Source organism: Scophthalmus maximus, chromosome 7, assembly GCF_022379125.1.
Source record: "Scophthalmus maximus strain ysfricsl-2021 chromosome 7, ASM2237912v1, whole genome shotgun sequence".
NCBI classification, from domain to species: domain Eukaryota; kingdom Metazoa; phylum Chordata; class Actinopteri; order Pleuronectiformes; family Scophthalmidae; genus Scophthalmus; species Scophthalmus maximus.
The window spans coordinates 4200804-4220219 of NC_061521.1; the positions used below are offsets into that span (position 1 = coordinate 4200804).

At 41.7% G+C, this 19416-nt stretch overlaps 1 protein-coding gene across 4 annotated transcripts in view; it reads left to right on the plus strand.

Moving 5' to 3' along the window:
- Positions 1-257: 257 nt before the first annotated feature.
- The window catches only part of pot1 (protection of telomeres 1 homolog), a 76599-nt gene continuing 57440 nt past the window's right edge, over positions 258-19416 (plus strand). The window contains exons 1-2 of one of the 4 annotated variants that reach the window (XM_035643107.2): positions 258-335; positions 19250-19383. In XM_035643107.2, the coding sequence (XP_035499000.1) occupies positions 19264-19383 (120 nt within the window). In that variant the 5' untranslated portion in view covers positions 258-335; positions 19250-19263. Of the gene's footprint in view, positions 336-590; positions 704-5224; positions 5437-15730; positions 16169-19249; positions 19384-19416 lie in introns of those variants that run through there. The other 3 variants (XM_035643111.2, XM_035643108.2, XM_035643109.2) reach the window with 3 other exon arrangements.

Sequence of the window (19416 nt, forward strand, 5' to 3'; positions counted from 1 at the left end):
ACTCACTTCAAACCTGCATTCTCAGGAGTTCAAACTTTGAAAGCTGCACTTGGGAGTCGGTGCTCTGGTTACATTTCATCACACCTGTTGTCCTGCTGACATGATACACCACAGTGCCTATGTTTGTTTTCCACTTATGATTAATTTAAGTGAGTTTATACAATGAATATTAATTCTGAATTATTATATGATTAGCTGTTCCTGTTCTTTGTCGCTAATATATCAACTAGTGGTCACAGTCAGTGCTACCTCTGGCGTTCGTTACACGCATGCGCAGTGCAGCAGTTTGTCAATTCGAAACCAAGCGAGGGAAAACAAACCCAACTCCTGCTGCTGTAAGTTTGCCACGTTTATTTCCACCATTTAACGCTGTGTTTCCTTCCGCATCCTTTCATGTATGTCGTCCCTTACTCTGTCCGATCCGTGACATGTTGAGACAACGCTACTCAAACCTCCGTTGTGTTTTTGGAGGAGAGTGTGTCGCCAGACCCCATACAAAGATCCTAATGTTTTGGGTTCCATTTCTTATCGGCCCGCCCCTACACGACAGACGTTTTGCAAAGCTTAACAATCCACTCTATATTTCAGCCAACACCAAGTGAAAAAAAGGGCAGAAAAATATGAATCTTAGTTATTTTGTTTTTCAGTTCCCGCACGTTCCTTCCCCTGAAATCGTGCTCATTTCATCAGGCGGTGGTCCGAGGTAAAAGATGCAAAATTATTCAAACAACGTGCGCTATTATGTATTCATGCTTGCCGAACGAACCAAGGGAGTCTATATATTCATAAAGTCATGTATATCATCTTGCGTTTCTGTGCATGGTTGCGGACAATGTATGCAACCTTAAAACCGAAGGCTTTTCAAACGGAGTCTGGCACTTGATCTGTTGCACAGCAGCGCAGAATATTATCTCTCGCTCGCTGTGTGTATTTTAATAGTATTTATTGTTCACTAGCTTTCGTCAACATTGTGTAGCGTTAGTTTAAAGGATATTCTTGTCGTGAGTGCTGCTGTAAGACGCGTATGTGTTACACCGCGGGATAGCTTAGCTACTCTCCCTGGTATTCAAGTGCTATCTTTAAGTTGGCTAGCAGGCTAACTAGCTAACAGTTAGCTTGCAGTGGAGAAACCCAGACTGCTGAAGTAACTGTAAAAGTAACATATCTGTAACTATATATGAAAATACCAAGACTTAGATGTGTGCGTTGTCACTGCTCACGATAGTTGTCTGCACGACTTGAACGGTGAGTGATGGACCTGCTGAGGCTGATGACCCATGTTCTAAGGAGAACTGAGGCAAGTGCTCAAAGACTCTGTTCAGACCAGGTATTAACATCTGTCCTGAGTGATCCGATCACTAGTGGACACCGGACTAAGTACAGATGTGGACGCACCCAAGATGTATTGAGGACTTCAGGTCTGATCAGTCAGGCAACATTCATACTGCAGGTGGTCTGGGATGCATGTGGCCACAGTGTTTGAGGTGTATGAACATGAATGTGTCCGGGCTACATTGAAGGACGGCCTGATCAGCTGACGTCCTCTATCCTGCTACAGTTTCATAATGAACCCTATAGTATTTTTACACTTTTCAGTCATTTTCAAAGTCATTTTCAAAGTAATTTTCAAATGCGTAAAAACTTATATCATTGTAAAGCTGTTGCTGCACATTGATTCACTCAGCCCCTCTGGCTATGCTCTCGAACTGACACGCACACACGCACACTCTATATCATTTCTTATTTGTGAACAGAAATGTTGATGCATTTTTTTTCACTGGAGACGCTCTCAGGACATTCTAATGCCAGAGCCGGATCTCTCAGTATGATTGTTAATACCAGGTCTGAGTAGGGGCCAAGAGGCTGGAACAACCCACCTGCTAAGTACAACATATGAATAAATTATTCTCATAGCATTTTTTTTGATAGCATCCTCCCTTTACTTGTAGTCTGCACATAGTACTGTATAGCATCCATCACATGAGTGGCAGCCGCCTACAATGAGTGGTTCTTCCACTGTAATGTTCGGTTATAAGCTTTACATGATACGCTGCCTGTGAAAAGTGGTATCTGTATCTATCGAGGGACATTTGATTCCCACTGTGAGCTGTGGCCTGTGTCGGGAAGAATCTTCAAATGCCAGCAGGAGTTGTGCTGTATCTGCCAGTGAAACTCCAATGATGGTATTTTTTTTCTAAATGACAGAGGAACAGCCTATATACCTATAGTTAAAGTGACATATATGATATGTTCACTTTTTAGATTTTGCCATCACATTCAGAAATACTCGCGGGAAAAGGGGACAGACTACCCAGGGTCCAAATGGGTGGGGGGCCCTGGAAAACCTGGAATTCAAAGTTTTTTTTGTTTCTAATTAGTGTTTTCAAAGTAATTAGTGTCATAACATAAATAAAATATTGGCTGAATACATTAGTTGAGAGACTGAACTATGAATTAAAAAATTGGGACAGAGTCATTGTGTCACAGAGGACACATTTTTTCCCCATTATGTTTAGAGATGTTCCGTTACCGATTGCGATACCTGGACTTTGTGAATTGGCCAATACCGAGTACCGGTTCAGTCCCATGTGGTGCTGTTTTGAGTAGAAATGCTTGTGAGTGTGTTTTGTGCTCACGGTGTTGATCTGCTCTATTGTATTATACGCACGCCTGTGGTTTGTATGTCCGCAAATTTTGAAACTAAATACTGTCCTTGTATTCCTTCAGAAAATTTACTTTTCTTATAATGATTGAAAATCCGTCCTCTTTTTCAGACATCTTGTGTCGTTGTTGACCTCATGTGAGCTAGGGAACGTAAATGCGTCATATACGTTGCTATTTTATTGATATCGCAATATGACACTTTTATCACGTAAAAATGTATTCCACTATTATCGTGGACGGTATAATATGGCTCAGCCCCCACCAGAGGAACTTTTCTCAGGAACTAGGAACCTTTGCAAGAACACTGTTATCCCTTTTCCACCAACAGGTAACGTGTGCCTGAACCCATTTTGTTCAGGGTTATTTGAACGTAAGTGCCGTCTTGCGATTTGGCCTGCATTTCCACGAGTTTGAACGAAACCATTGTAATCATGGATGGGTCATCAAAAGGGAGCACAACGGAAGGATGTAAATCAAAAGTAATCAGTAATAGCAAGATGGCGAGGCTCATTGATTACCAGCAAGCACTTTTTCTGTGATTGAAGATCCACTTCTCACAAGTCATATAAGACTATTGCATGCACGAATGGTATGACATAAAAAAGCCTGGCATCAACATTGACATGGCTACCAATGTTGTCACTGCCCGAACCAACTTATCAGGTTCTGAACAAATTTTTATTTGGTCGAAATGGTCAGAACAGTCCAAAGTGAAGCAGAATGGAGCCCGTTCCTCGTTGATGGAAAAGTGGTATGTGTTTCCACCACAGGGACAGGTCCAAAAATTCTGGTGAAATAAGGGACTTGTTTGGGGTTAGTACTTTACAAACATGCAAGAACCTTTGAGGTAGGGCTTGCAATCCCGAAGATGCCTGATTGGATGCCTGGTACTCCAGGCCTTTATTTCAGCTGGTCCATCTCCACAATAACTCATAAAATTAAACTTTCTTTAAGTGTAGGATTTAGTTTATTTTGAATACGCTTTGTTGTTTTTGTTGTGTTGCTCTATTTACAGTATATAGTCATTGTTATATTGTCTTCTGTATATCGCCACCTGGTGGACTGGAGTGGAACAGTTTCATACGTCAGCAGGCTAATTTGCCTAATCTCCCCTGGTCTTGAGACCGCAGTGGAAACACTGGGCAAACAGTGGCCTGCAGAAACCTTTTAGTTCCTGGCACTTAGGGTTCCAGGCACGTTTGGTAGAATTATTGCTTAAATATGTAAGTTTAATCTATTTTATGATATGAATAAAGTTAATTGTGTTAGTGTGCCATCTCCAAAAGTCTGACACTGACACTGACAGTGACATGAAGCACAGCGCTAAGACTTCTCACGGTGTTAGACTTGTTGAAACTGCAGGAACACTCAGTTCATTTGTTGTCGTACGTTGGTGTTACAGGATGGCACTTCTTCTCTTACAAGCTTTGACAAGTGCTGACAGCCGAGTGGAGAGAGCACACAAGACTGACAACAAGTTTAATTTAGGCCTGTCATCAAGTGAAAAAGCTGCAGCTGAATGTTTTCCACTCGGCATTGCTAATGCAAATTATGTTTACTAATGATTATTAGTGTCACAGCTTGGTTAACTTGCACCCCGCCCCGCCCCCATGTCATTGTCCATTGCAATGTTTCTCACATCATCATATTCCAATTCAGTACACTTAGCCCAATAGGGGTGTGAATCACTGGTCTCAGGATTCAAATCGATTACGACTGTCAACAATTTAATCAGTGCACATCATGGCTACGTTTTCATCATTGAATCAAAGCAGTCGGATAAATATATATATGACTCCCTTTTTTATTTTATTATTTTAACTGCTCTAAAAAAGGACACTTATCAAACAGCAACGTAGCAAACATCACAGACAAAAGTTTAGTCTGAACCTGTGACATGCGACAAGATCTGCCAGTCCTCGCTACTGTAATGTGCCCTTACTGTTATATAAGACTCCGTTGTGACTGAAGTCCAGGAATCAAATGTTATTACTACTCGACTAGCTTGGCTCATTGACGCCACGACCTGGGCTTTGGTTTCGAGGTAGAGTGCAGGTATCACGGCTTTGCGTCAATTCTTGGCTGAGCTTGGTCCGCTATTACTTTGGCAGTCGTTACTACTACCGGGAATAAATTTTGAACTCTAAAACTTTATTGTCCAGCTGTGGTCGGAATCAACAAGTTACGGCAGTAGGCTATAATCGATTATGGTCAGTCACCTCATCGATGCAGCATCGTCCACGTCCGCATTGCGATGCATCATAGAAACGATTAATTTCAACACGCCTATTGCCCAACCATAATTTTCCCTGCCGTTCATTGCAGTCTCCAAGGAGTGAGGGGATTGTTTTAACTGTCATCTAGTAACTGATATTAGTAGTAGCATGTATAATCTCAGTTTTGTGGGCATCTGACCACTGAGGTTGTTCATTGCACAGCAACCTACTCCTGCAACTAAGCACTGATTGGACGGTTCCAGCTGTCAATCACACTGTAAGTTTAACTACCTGCTCTTGCTTCAAACATGAAGACATAGGCACTCGAGCTCCTGGAGTCGTCTGTGAAAGTTCTCAACTGGTTAGTCTGTACAAGCGGAGTGTTTCATTTCTAAATGGCGTTTCATTTTTGATGGCTTGATGCTTTAATCTGCCAGCACAGTTTTCGAGTACCTTAAATGGAAAATCCTGATGCTGGTCTTATCGTCAGGCCTCGACAACCAGCAGTGAAGGCAAAGTGTTAACACTGTCAGTAACAGTTTCACCTCATCGTATGGTGAGTAAATACCAGTATTTTCTATATCTAAGTAACCATCCTGTTTTTTCACCAGCTTGCACATGCCTAGTATACGTGAATGGTCATGTGATATGCGTTTTCTGATTGGAGCTAAAATGCTTGCGTGGACGGAGGTCATTTTATTTTTTAAAACACCATTTTTAAACAAAAATGTATTGGTATGGATGCAGCCTCACAGCTGAGTACCCCTCTCCACTGCTCCTCCTGTGTGGAGCTGTAGACGAAAACGTATGGGCTCTGAGAAGTTTACTCGTCCTGTCTCCTGCTGCATGTGACAGTTAAAAGTCGACGACTCCCTCTTGCCTTTGAAGTGGTGGCTACACGCTGTGGGATATATTACACAAAGCGTGACCCCAGCGACCTCCTGCTGAAAATCAGTATGAGGGTGTGGGGGCACTGGACTTTCATCGGCCTGTGGCACTGTTATATTTCTCCTCTTTGTAGGAGAAAATATCGGTGGCTGCTTTATAACACAGATCATCTGACACTTTTTTTTTTTACCGTTGTGCATCTAAAAGTTGCTGCTTGGGTTGAGAAAAGAGAACACAGGCTGAAAGAGCAACTCGATACTCCATACTGACCATAAATATTTGTCTGTTAAACTAATTATTAATAATAATGTACACATGCAAATTAATATTATAATATAATCTAGAGATGCACATAATCGTCACCGAAATTGTTCGGCAGAACTTATTCTGAACAATGTTTTTGTATTTTTATTTTTATATTTTATTTTGTTCTAATTCATTTATTTTAAGTTCTATTGTGCTTTTCTGGTATAATGGCTGCTGGAATGTAAAAAAAAAAAAGTGTTTCATTTTGTTGGGTTTCGTTGTCAGCCAACCGTTTTCCTCTCAGTGCATCCCTAATATTGTCCTCACATTATTTGGCCCAAGATAAAGTGGTGATATCCAAAAGAGGCCGGTGATCCATAATAATAAGAGAGCAGCTGACAGGTGAGCATAATAAGTGTATGTGTTGCAGGTGTAGCAGTGTGAGCCTGTGCAGCAGTAGACTCAGTTGCTGATTCTACAGCCCACTGCAGTAGAGAAACACTCAGTCCTCTCTCTCCACATCTATTCTGGGAGTTGGGCTTTATTTTTTCTTTTGGTCCTGCCCCTGTTGAGCTGCTCTCTCTCCCCCTCTCATCTCCACAATAAGAGATAACGATGATGCAAATAGGGTTTGTGTCTTCACAAACGCTCTGGCCTCGTCCGAACAAGCTTGTGATTTTGACACACAGTCCCAGTTTGTCAGAATGAAAAAACAAACGCACCCAAAAGACAAACCTATGAGCCAGTATCTTAACGTGGCCTTCACTCTGTTTGACATGTTCGTTTTTCCCTCCGACTCACTTCGTCCCGATTGGCTTAGCTTTGGCTGGATGGATTAATTCACATCTTCCGCTGTCTCACTTGACATTGAATCATAATGGCAAGGCACGTTTATTTATTTATATTATTCATTCAGACACAAGGCAATTCAAAGTGCTTTACAGAGTCGTGGAAATACATTAGGAAGGCATTCAAATTACATTTAAAAAAGAAATTACATAACATTTAAAATAACAACACAAGAAGAAAATTAAAAATGCATGTACTGTATGTATTTTGTATGAAAAATGAAGAAACCACTACAGAACAACACAAAACAAAAATGCATCTTTTGGAGTGGCTCAGTCAGAGCACTGACCTTTAACCAGCAGTATGTCCTGAGCGTTGCACAAGTTTGATCCACAGCTACTGCAACAGCTTGTTCGAGGTTCAACCAGTTATTGAATCCAAATCCATTCCCGGTGAGTCCCGGTCGGAGCGAGACACTTCAGCCCTGGATAAAGTGAAAGCACATTTCCCCTGGAGGAAAAGACTGCAAACTCAGATACTCAAGTCATGCGAGTTAAGCGACGTGAAAATATGCGCCAAACATGAACTACGTCTTAGTTTTAATGCTTTGTCATGATAAGTTGTGTTTTGATCCATAAATCCGCTCCAGTTAGCATAAAGGCTACCTGTCACTACCCTACCGGCAGCTCTGACGTCATCGCAAGACTACAAAGAGTGTCGGTAGAGAGAGATAAACACCCGTCTTTGTTATAAACCAGCTGCATTTAGTTGGAATAAATACTTAAAATAAGTGAAATTAAATGAGTTTTGAGTGAGAAACCTCAAATGGAACAGCTGACCATGTCAAGCCTGTAATTTTGCTCTGCTAAGTTTTTGCTTCATCTGCATTATTACATAGAGAATAATGTTTTCTTTATTAGGAAAAAATGAAATCTTTTATTTATGTTGTGTTCCATCCTAATTTACTCTGACAAATATATTTGATTCATAAATTATTTATTGGTAAGTTAACCAAAGAATTAATCATTAATGATCATTAGATTAACTGAAAAAATAATCGTTAGATTAATAGACTAATTGAAAAAATAAAGCTACGTAGAAGATAACCCTCCACACTAGGGATTTTTACACAACATTTTTGAGCTACTTGGCCTTAATTTAATTTAAATTAGGGGTTGACCAATATGGCTTTTTCATGGCATATACCGACACTGATTTTATACTTCTAACAAACCAATAATCATAAAAATTTTAAATATCGGCACCAATATTCCCCCTAATTTGAATACTGTATTTTATTTAAATGGAGTGCCAGAATCACTCGTCATGTATGTTAAGATGATTTATGTCAGTGTTTCTCTACTTCCTTACCATGAATACAGGACAGAGCCGGCCCTGACGATGTTGGCGCCCTAGGCAAGATTTTTGATCGGCACCCCCCCTGGATGACAGCTCCCTTAGCATTCGCCTATACAGCCTATGCCAAGGGCCGGCTCTGCATTTGAATGTCCCCAAAATCACAACACTCCTTTCTTATTACCTTACATTGCTGTAAGGTATTTTCTACGAAAAGCATCTGTTCATTTCAATATTATTACGTTGTCCTCTTCTCTGAAACATCAATTACAGGCCTGCTGGTGCTGTCTTTCTATCTGACAGCTTTGACTCTCAGCCAAAAAAGGGAGATTCATTTTTTCCATTTTTTTCACTAAAACTTCGAACCGTCTCCATTAAAACAATAAAACCGGTCGCTGTGGGGCCTCCAGGCAGCAACTCCCAACTGCTTCAATTTTGAGGAAACTCATCCTAAAAAGCTCTGCTTTTATAAGAACAGAAAGATACATCAATTCTTTTGTAACACTTTGTCCTAAAGAAAAGGTTCCAGGGATGAAAGTTCTCTGTTGCAACAAAGGATTTCCATGATTAAGGTTCCAGAGAGGCTGTGAACAGTGTAGATAGAGATATGATTTGTCGGGATTTGTTGAGTTGGTGAGTATGGTGCTGTTCTGGCTCATAAAGGAAATCACTGCTGAAAAGACACAGCTCTTTACAGCTTCTTCCATGTTAGTAACAAAATAAAACCTTTCTGAAACACAATAACATTTGATGGTAAAGGAAAAAGTAACTAAGTCAGCTGTTTAATGGGGCTGTCATCTATTACTATTGTGAAGGTTTGCAGTGTTTTTTTAATTCTAATTCAATGAAGAACGATCTGTTTAAATTGCTTTAGTCAAGGCTAATTGGGTCTGTTGAAGTGTTTCATTTATATAAGTTACATTCCCCCAACTGTCAACAAGGAGCTTTTGAATAAGCTGTTGTTTTCTTTCATTGTGTTCAGTACAAAGACTCTAACCACGTTTTTCAGTGTCTCACCTCAGCTGGTGCTCGTATATTTGTGCTGAAAGTCTGGTCAAAACAGTGAACACTGAGTATAGACTTGGGAAATGTTTGCAGAATGAGCAGAGCATGGGTCATGGTGAGTGAACTTGCAATTGCAGATAAACAATGCAATGTTTGAAAGTGTGTATAGCACTTGTAGCAGTTGTACAATGTTTTTGTGTTTTACTTTGTAAAGGCCAACTGGCACTTGCTTCATTCTGCCTTCATCTTTTGGCAGCGGGTCAGCGACCATTGAGGTCAAACTACACAATATCCAGATTATAGCAGTCCTGGTAGACCGTGCGCTGTCCCCCGCTGCCAAAAGATGAAGGCAGAATGAAGCAAGTGCCAGTTGGCCTTTACAAAGTAAAATCTCAACCGTTAGAGTTTTATTAATTTATCGCTTGCTTAAATGAGCTGAAACTTATTTCTCCAAAATAAAACATAACACTGAAGGAAACACTGACATTCCCAAGGATCTTTAACTTGGTGAAAAGGAAAATCAATACAAGGTTTCCCTCGGGGTATTACACCTGAGGTGAGTCGCCTCTGGTAATGTCAGAAGAAATTATTACACCAAACACGTGAAAAATCTTGCTCAGTGTCGTCTAAAACGCTGGTGTTATCAGTGACTATGTTTTTGTCAGCCTTATACCATCATCAGGTGTAGGGCTGCACCAAGGACTGTTTGTAAAGATGCACAACGTGTCTTCCCTTACCAGTGCTTTAGTAATCGAGTCCAGTCTCATTGGCAGCCTGGTATATGCCTGGCTGCATCGTATGCCTCAGCGTCAGCGTGTGGAAGCATCTGTGCAGGGGCAACAATCATTTTCATTTTGGCAAAATACTATACCATACAGAATCTGTCCACAGTGCACTGAAGAGGAGGAAACACAAGGCCACCTGCAAATTTTGACACACACACACACACACACACACACACACACACACACACACACACACACACACACACACAGTAACAGTCGCAAGCGACTCTCGTGTGGTACTGTGTTTGCAAGACGGGGCGTCACTACTTCCACTGACTTGTTGGCCGTAAAGTCGTCATGTAGCTGCTGTGGCGCTTTTTCAAGTGCTGATACAGGTTGGTGGTGTTGCCTCGGGCAACTGTCGGTTCAAACCCGGAATACTCCTGTGTCACTGAAGTGCAGCTTTTCTTCGGAACTAAATTGTCAAATGTTGCTCCGCGGAGGCCACTCCGCTATTGCAATGTTTTTCTTTGGTTTCACCCGTGTGTTGGTGAGCGTATACTAGAGACTTGTACTAGTATGTGCGCAGCAGGGCATTTCTTATTGGTGGGCATGGACAGCAAAGCATAAATCCTGGGTCAGTTGCGCTGCATTATAATGTATTCTAAATTGCAAGCCTTTGCGATTTGCAAATCATGATTTCGATTTGAAAAAGATTACACATTCAGCCCTATTGCAATCTCTTAGCTGGTTGTGGCCCAAGAACACGGCCTCAACCATAGCTTGTGAAGACAAAGTGTAGCTGTAATAAACCGCACACTGCGGTCCTGTTCCTTTATATACAGCTGTGCTATCTGTAATAATTGGGCCTTTGTCAGCTTTGTCTTATCAGCTGCTGCTGGTGAAATAAGGTTCATCGTCCTCTGCCCTCTGGGAGGATTTGTGTGATTCCCACTGCAGAGGAAACTCCTCCAGTCTGCATGGAAATAAACCTTTCAGATCTGTGTTTTCAACCCGCGGGTCAGGAGATAAGACGTGGATAATAAAACATATCTCCCCTGCACAGACGTGCGTATCATTGTACCTCCTCCAGTACTTCTGAAATACTGAATATTTTAAGCCTCTTTTGATGATGAATTGGATGAAACAACATCTTAAATGAAAAAAAAAATTGCATCTAGCCTAAGTGTTATATTCTGGTTTACATTTATTGTTGCTTCAACTAAGCACAAAGTCAAGCAAATACAGTATCACCTAAGAACATTGTCCAGGGAGATCAAAACGTAAACCTGCACATAATGCAGGGGTATCGGTACTGTATGTCTGCCAGTCTGTGCGTCTACAATCATCAAGATTCTGGAGCAGAACTCAAAATCCATTTGGAATGTTGTCATGAAACTTCACACTTATGTTAATCGGGTCTTTTGATATTTTGGGTTTGCTGAATTCATCTCATGTTGGCTTTTTTTTTATTAGCATGTTTACAACATTACATCCCATTTGAGCCGTGAGAACTTTATCTGTCTTTTTAGCTGCCTGATATTTCACTTTCTTCACCAGCTGCTCTTACTGTGTCTATCTGCTGGTTGGTGTCTATCAGAGCATGTTTCGTTGTAAACAACTGTCTGCTGCTGGAAACATGTGAGGCTCTATTTTAACAATATACGCTCATTGTCTAAAGCCTCCCTTCTCAAATGGTGTCTGCGTTAGTCCAATTTTTCATTGCTGCGCTTTCACTTTGAAAGACTTATACTTTCCCATGAGGCAGCGCACGTGCTGTGGCCATTTGCAGCCTTTGCAAACATGGTAAAACTGACAAAAACCACAGTGTGTCATAACGCTATTCCGGAATGAAACACTTTGCTGTTTCGGACAAACCTGTTGAATACTTTCACAGAAAACTCCAGGAGCTGGGGGGGCCTAATGTCTTCATGTTCCAAGTAAGAGCAGACAGTTTTCAGCTTTTAGTTTTAAAAGCATATATACACATAAATCAAGTCTCAAATTTTATTTATTTTGGTTTTTAGCCCCGCTTGCACTTTATATTACAGATTGAACCACTGCACATGGAGCAAGTGCTTTTAGGACATGTCCAAATCCACCATTGTTTATTTATTGGTAGAAAAAGTTTGCTGCACCAGACACATATAGTTCAGAAGTGTTGTACATCATCTCAGTCAGTTCTGACTGAACTGTTTCAATTTGCACACAAGCAGATCATATGTGTGTGTAACAGAGTGTACGCTTGTTGTGCATCAATGTAGATTTATTTTACTATCTTGATAAGGTGCCTTAAAATAACTGTGCCTCTGACTTCAGATCAGGTTTTTGTCGCTCAGTCCCTTTCCACTGAATCAAGACAGCAATGCACCAACAATGCACCAGACCACACCTCATTTTAAAACCAATACTCCCAAGGGCACTCAGAAGGGCTCAAGTGCATTTGTTATTTAAACCTTGGCACTGGATGGGCGTCAGTTTAAGACCAACAAAGACACTTGTGTGGCGCTTGGTGCTGCTGTGTGCCTGGTGTTAGAGCCCCGAGTCTGAGCCAAGAGGATCTAAAAAGGTGCTGAAAATCTGCTAAGAGTTGAGGAGCTTCTCACTTAGTTTAACCAGCATCTTTGACACAATGCGGAGCAATTTATTGTATTGTTAATATAAAGATATTGATTAGAGCAAGTTCAAACTGCAGTCAGTGATTCAGTGGTGTTAACTTTTGCTCACGTTTAAGCGACAAGTTGCCTTAAAACCAAATACACCTTTTTTTGTGTAGTGTTGTGAGTATGGTAGACAAATTAAACACAAGTGTCTGCGTCCAGGGTCCGTCCATGTGTCTCTCTGTTCAGTCTGTCCGTCTTTTCTCTTTGCTCTCGTCCACAGAGAATCTGTGAGTCAGTGCTGAAGTGTAGTTTTTAAATGGTTTTTAATAAATGGGGTTCTCTGAGCGCTGCAGAGCTGCTCTCCCTTGACACGCTCCCTCCGCTCGGCACTCACAAGCTGCTCTTGACCTGATAAAAACCCTGAAATCACCTGCTGAGCTCTGTGACTGTTTTTTTCTTCTTCCCCTCAGCAGGTGAAACTGCTGGAGCGTATGCCTCTGGCAGCTGAAGGTTTGATGTAGTGAATTCAGGCTTGCAGCCAAACTCGAGCTGTGTGTGTTGCAGTTCACCTCTGTCCATTTGTAATGAGTGTACTTTGGGAATTTGGAGACAAACAAAAGTTAAACATGTGAGCTTAGTTTTTTTTCTCAGTGGACAGTGTGCTGTTTAGTAATTGGCTACAAAATTAATTGGCAACTATTTTGATAATTTATGAATCGATTCAAGTAGTTTTTATTAAAAAAACAGGCACAATTCAGCTTCTTAAATATGAATATTTTCTTGTTTCTTTGCTCCTCTATGACAGTAAACTAAACATATCTGGTTTGTGGACCACACATTTTATGGACCAAACAACTTTTCGATTAATCGAGAAAATAATCGACAAATTCATCTGTAATGAAAATAATCGTTGGATGCAGCTTAAATAAATGGAACCTACATAATATTTCCATCATGTTCTCCACTCAGTTTTCCATCATTTGTCATTCACTGACGTATTTTCTTGTCTGCCTCTGATAGGATGTTTTATCTTGATGTGTACGAATCCTAATGACGTAGAAGTAAAAGACGGAAAATATTTCTCTTGCCAGTTCAATGCTAATTTGTGCCACATTTGGCTGGAATCTTTGCTGGTGGCACAGTAGTAACCATACCGCCAAAATATGTTTAATGACGAGAAGAACAAATACGAAAGTTGAAGAAAATGGAAAAAGTCGTCTAATGTTAGCCTTTCCTGTTTTTGTCGATGTTCGTAATTTGTCCACTGAGTGCAGAACGTTGGCAGCTCCAGTCAGCCCCTGATTGTTGTGGAGAGTGAGCTGTGTGTGAACTCTGTCACAGGGACCTTGCTAAGAGCTTAATGTTCAGCCCCTTTGTAGAGATAACATTGTTCTGCCGATTCACAGTGCGTCTGCTGCTTCAGAACTAACGGCTCAGGTGCCAGATCCACTCTGCAAAGCAATTTAACACTGCACCAAGCATGTTTAGAAATAATAGTTAGACCTAATGACTAAATTGCTTTTTTCCCCCCATTTGGATTCTGTCCAGTCTTGTAAAGTAAGGCTGAAAAAAATCTTATTTGTGACTTAGTGGCAGTCAAAGAGGCAGTAAGCAATTCTAAAGCAATACATGTTTTGTAAGAAGCAGGAAAATCTCAACAACATATATAGAGACAAGCTCTCTCCAAAATCGCTTACTGCCCCTTCAAATAGTATAAAGACAGCAAACGGCCTTAAAAAACAGTCGTAGCGTTTTACGTGTTCCATCGTCTTTATGCTCAATTTCCTTTGATTGGAAAAACAGAAGTGGAGGAGCTATAAACAGAGGTTGACATTTTTTTTCTTGATATATTAATAAAACAATTGAAGTTATTTTGGATTCATTTGCATTCAATTTAGAAACCATTTTCAGCTTTAAATACACGTCTGAATGAATTTTGAAGCCATAGATAGATCCTGTATCATGCTGGCAGAGATGCTGAATTGGACTCACTGATCCCTCAGATGGCCGTCTTCTGAGGGGACCGGGGATCAGTAATATTTCAGTGTGTGAGACCATCGAGTGTCCTCCCACGTCCCACCCCAGCAGTCATGTTTCATCTGCAGTCCTAACTGCTGTACTGAGCTCATGCTGCAGCAGTGGGCTGCTGTCTGGAGATATATCCTCCGTCCCTCTCAGCCTCTCTGTTCCTCATGACTGATGTTGTTGGGACATGAGTTGCCTTCTGGGTTAATGAGCGTCCCACAGCAGCTGAGCGGAGGGTTTAGTGACGATCAGAGGAGCAGGAAGTCCACCGTCTGTTTGAGGAAAAAAAAAGGGGGCGGGGGGTCCGACATTTGGCAGGGATCAGCTGCTTTCCAACACCACGGGGATCTGCAGTTTACAACCGACTGGTGGTCTCTAGACCATGAGTTAAACACACTGATATTGTGTCAAGACTGACGTATTTCGCTGAGAAAATGCTAGTTTTGACACAGTATGTCAAAAACTATGATACTGACTCTTTGACTGCAGTCTGCACCATCCATTTACCAAAACTAACAAACAAAGCAGCTGGCGCCTGCTGCAGGGGAAAGAAGTTTTGTCAGGGTTTTTATTATGGAGGTGGGTTTCCGTCATGGTACCATTAGAACGTAACAGAGTGAGGACGTTTTCATTAGAGAGGCAGAGTTGTACAAAACTGTAAATCTGCATTTCAGGAGACTCTTTATTTTATAGTACTACAGGTTATTGGTACTGTATGCCACAGTGAGAGCCTGGGCAGTTACTATTTGCTTGGAAAAGTGTCCAAGGCTTTATTTATTTTGCTTTAACTTTTTGATACAATCCATGAAGAAACACAATGAATTTGTGGTGATACTTGGTATAAACTTATCATGTTTTATTATATATATATACTGTATATATTCAAGTTAGTGAAAATAATCATGATATATGTCAGATAAATTACAAATAGATCACAAAATCAGTGATAGTCATAGGTCATTTAAAAGATCGGATAACACATTGGGATGTTGTCATCAGTTTTTATTGATGTTCTTAGGGTAACACTTTTATTTTTCTGACTTGAAATATTTCTGTATTTGCAGCTTGTTTCTTAAAGGTGGGGTAGGCATTTTTTTGCGAGAAGCACTTTCTATCATATTACTTAAAACTCTCATAACATACCGATAGCGATGAATACACTGAATGATCCGACACTGAAACGAAAACAATCCCTCATCTGTGTCCGCGGCAGGTGTGTAAAAAACCATGACCAATCAGAAAGTTCGGTCCGAAGAAAGTGATTGGATGAACCGGCTTTCTCCTGCCTTTGCGCAGTCTGCTCGTTCACCACACACCGGGGCTCATGACCAGTCTCCTGCACGGCGTTGGCAAACTACCGGAGCAGAAGCTGCAGCGCTACAGCGACGGGGTTAAAGCTACGGAACTCCGCAGCTAAAGCTACGGAGCTAGAGCTACAGTTAGCAAAAGAGTTGCTGCACTGAACTAAAGAAGAAAAGAGTTGCAGAACGGCGGAGAAAGTGCCTACAACAGCTCCGGTCGTAACAGACAGAGCAGTAGAGACGGCTACGGACTAAAAGAGGCCGGATACTACCAGGAGGAGTGAACAGAGTAAACATCGGTGTTGCTCTTCAACGCTGGCGTCAACTTCGGGAGGAGAAGAGGGTGAAAGGTAATTTTCTGCTTCGTTTTGGGTGAAAGCGGTTAATGTTCTGCAACTGTGCAACCAACAGAACTTTTAGAAATCTTGTGTGTGTATCAGCCAGCGCCAAGTTAGCTTCGCTGGAGGACACTAGGTAAGTTAGCTAACGCTTAGTTAGCTTGTGTGTATCTACAGCTAAAGCTGACTGTGTGTTCGCCGGGTGTCTTCAATGAAGCTGTGAGCAAACGTCGTTTGATTGTTTATCTATATCCGCTCTCAACAGGTTGAGCGTTACGTGCGTGCGTGCATGCGTATGCCCGGTGTGCTTGTCTAGAGGCTTGTAATAGCAGTTGATGTGCATGTTGCAGTCTGTGTGCAATAAGAAATGCCGCAACGCCTCAAGCTCCATCAAGAAGTCTCTGTGTGTTTTATTCACGCTGCCGGGCATGAGGGGGAGGTCACGAGGGGCAGGTCCCGGAGCAATGCTTTTTTTTTTTAACAGATTCTAAACCTCAGAACTACTTGTTATGATCGGCAATATTTATCTAAACAAAGTCATAACACATCCATATGAAAGAGTGGCTGGCCCACCAACAAATCACTAAATCAATTATAATTGACCCGCACAGAAAACTGTCTTTGCCACTGCATATAATGCTGGTGAAGTGTTGTCAGTCTTTTACAGTAATGTTGATCTATTATTGGGATATTCTTTCTACAGGACCACTGCCTAAAGAGTCGACGACAGACCTGCTTTGACACTAAAGAGCTAGGAAACCCTATGCAGACAGTTTCTTCATTTTTGGACATATGTTGTTAATGCTAATATTATAATATATATTTGGTATATTGTATAATGTTCCTGAAAAATAAAAAGGTGTCATGACACATTGTGTTCTCATTATTTGTGCAGCTTGTAAAGAGGTAAATGTAATTGTTTGATTGTTTTTGCTGAGTATAAGGAAAAGGCCTTGAACATTTAAAAGATTTTTATTCCATAAATATAGAGCAGGTTACGCAGAACATAAATAAACATTGGTATAGCACAAAATACTGTATGTGCAAAATGTAAACCTCCATATGTGGCAGCCTGGACACGGGAGTCATGAAGTTGCCCACAGCACTTTCTTTCAATGTCTGTGGGCAGTTCCGGCAGACACAAGTAGGTTGACCTGCAACGGGACGGCCCGGTGGAGGAGCATCTGCTGATGTGAGGTGTGGAAAGTGAAGCAGGCTCGTGTCACGTCACTGCTCCAGCCTCAGTCCTCGAGTTCTGACCTGTAAAGTAACACATGATTAGATTAGATACATGATAAATGATTAGATGTATGATTAGATACATTGAACAGAGTCTGCAGTAAACTCAGTCTGAGCTAACAACACTCATTGTGGAAGCTCTGACGTGCTAAACATGTTCTGAGTCCTGTACAAAATTCAGCTTCATTGTGTCACAGATAGTAGCAGACCAAAAGGGCAGAAAGCTACGAAGGTGCAGCAGCTGTCTCATCGTCACAACATGGCTGAAATGCGCTGAAGTTTAGAAATATAAACTCAAAACAAACGTTGTCTGTGTAGTATTGCTAACCGTGTTTATGTTTTAGCTTAGCCTGCAACAGCCTGTTGCTAACTAGCCAGCAACAAGTTACTGCATCAGAACTCTATTTTCAATGATATTTCCCAACACTAACATGTCAACTTGACAAATGTGCCCACCAACAATAGCCATGTTCATTGTTTACGTTTATATTATAATAATGTCCGGTGTTTTTCTTACTTGAGAATGAGCCACGAGCAGTCAGTTAGCATGTTGTGCTCCGCTCGTGTCTTCCTCCTCCGATGCGGTCAGACTCAGGCAGCGCTGTGTTGATGTGTTGTGGGGGCAGGGGCCCTGGACAGAGGTCTGAAGGAAGCGAGTGGGACTTTGCGGGCAATTTTCGAAATCACCCACCCCACCTTTAACAATAAATGTGCGTGTAAATTTTAATTGGTAAATGCATTTCTGAATGTCTTTTTTAACGCAGTGCAGGTTGTGAAAAGGACGTAGACCAGATATTTCTTTTCATTGCATTTTGTCTTTTTCTGTTTTAAATTGTGGTGCATTTAACTCTGAGCTGTAATAGCGTGTCTACAATGGACAAAATTTGACTAACTTAACAAATGCAAACACATAAATGACACTGACCTGTGGTATGACATTTGAAATCACATGTCGTTACTCAGCAATTATTGTTTCACTCATGTGCACAGACACTGAGTAAATGTGCTGTTTTTGTCTGTTCTAATTGTTGTGCATCATGAATCTGTGACAGCGGTTTAAATCCATGTGAGCTGCAGCTACAGTGTCCTGGGTGTTGACCCTGCAGGTGAAGCTGTAGCTCTGTGGTCTGGGTGACAACCTGCAGGTGTAGGTGCAGCCTGTGTGGCCACAGACAGAGTGAGGTGTAGCAGCTGCACAGTACAGTAGGTCAGCTCCAGAAATGATCTGGTACCTTCACACGGAGCTGCTCTGAACTCATGATGAACCACTCACCCTGTTCTCATGTAGGCCTCCGGCAGTTTTTTCTTTCTCTTTTTTTTTTTTTTCCCTTTCTCCTGGCTGGCTTTTCTGCCTGACCGAGCAGCTGACTCCGCGGCAGAGGGAACAGCTCGTCTGCCTCGCAGGCTGTTCCTGCTCTGCCTTCCTCGGTCAACGAGGTACCACCGAGGGACTCGTGCAGTCAAATCTGCCTGAAATCAAACTAACACGCTCTGACAGGAAGCAACGTTCTACCTGCTGGGAACATAGCCAACACTTTTCTGTATTTTTCTCTGAAACGCCTCAAAGACTTAAAACCCTTGTGCCGCGCTGTCGACATGGATCTGGTGTTTCCTGTCGGAGGTTTTTATCCTTGTAATGAGTCGTCTGTTAGACTGGACTTTAAACCAAAGATCACTGGTCGGATCAGTGTCTGTCAGCAGCCGTTTCCTGAGAGAGACGGCAGATTAAAGCTTTGAAAACCACTGACACCACAGATGTTTTAGCGGTGAACTCATTATTTGCAAACCAAAACTGGATTCCAACTCAAACTCCTTGCTGGTATAGAGCTTAATCTTATTTTTTCACATCTCTAGGTCACCTTGATGTCATGCCTGTCTATGTGCTGTCGGAGGGGGCGGGGCCCGGTGCCCAGGTACCGACAGACCTGACCAGGATTCCCATCCCACTCATCGACATCAGCGCAGACCACTCCAACAAATTAGTGAAGGTTTGTTTAAGGCAGGCTTTTAATCACAAAGAC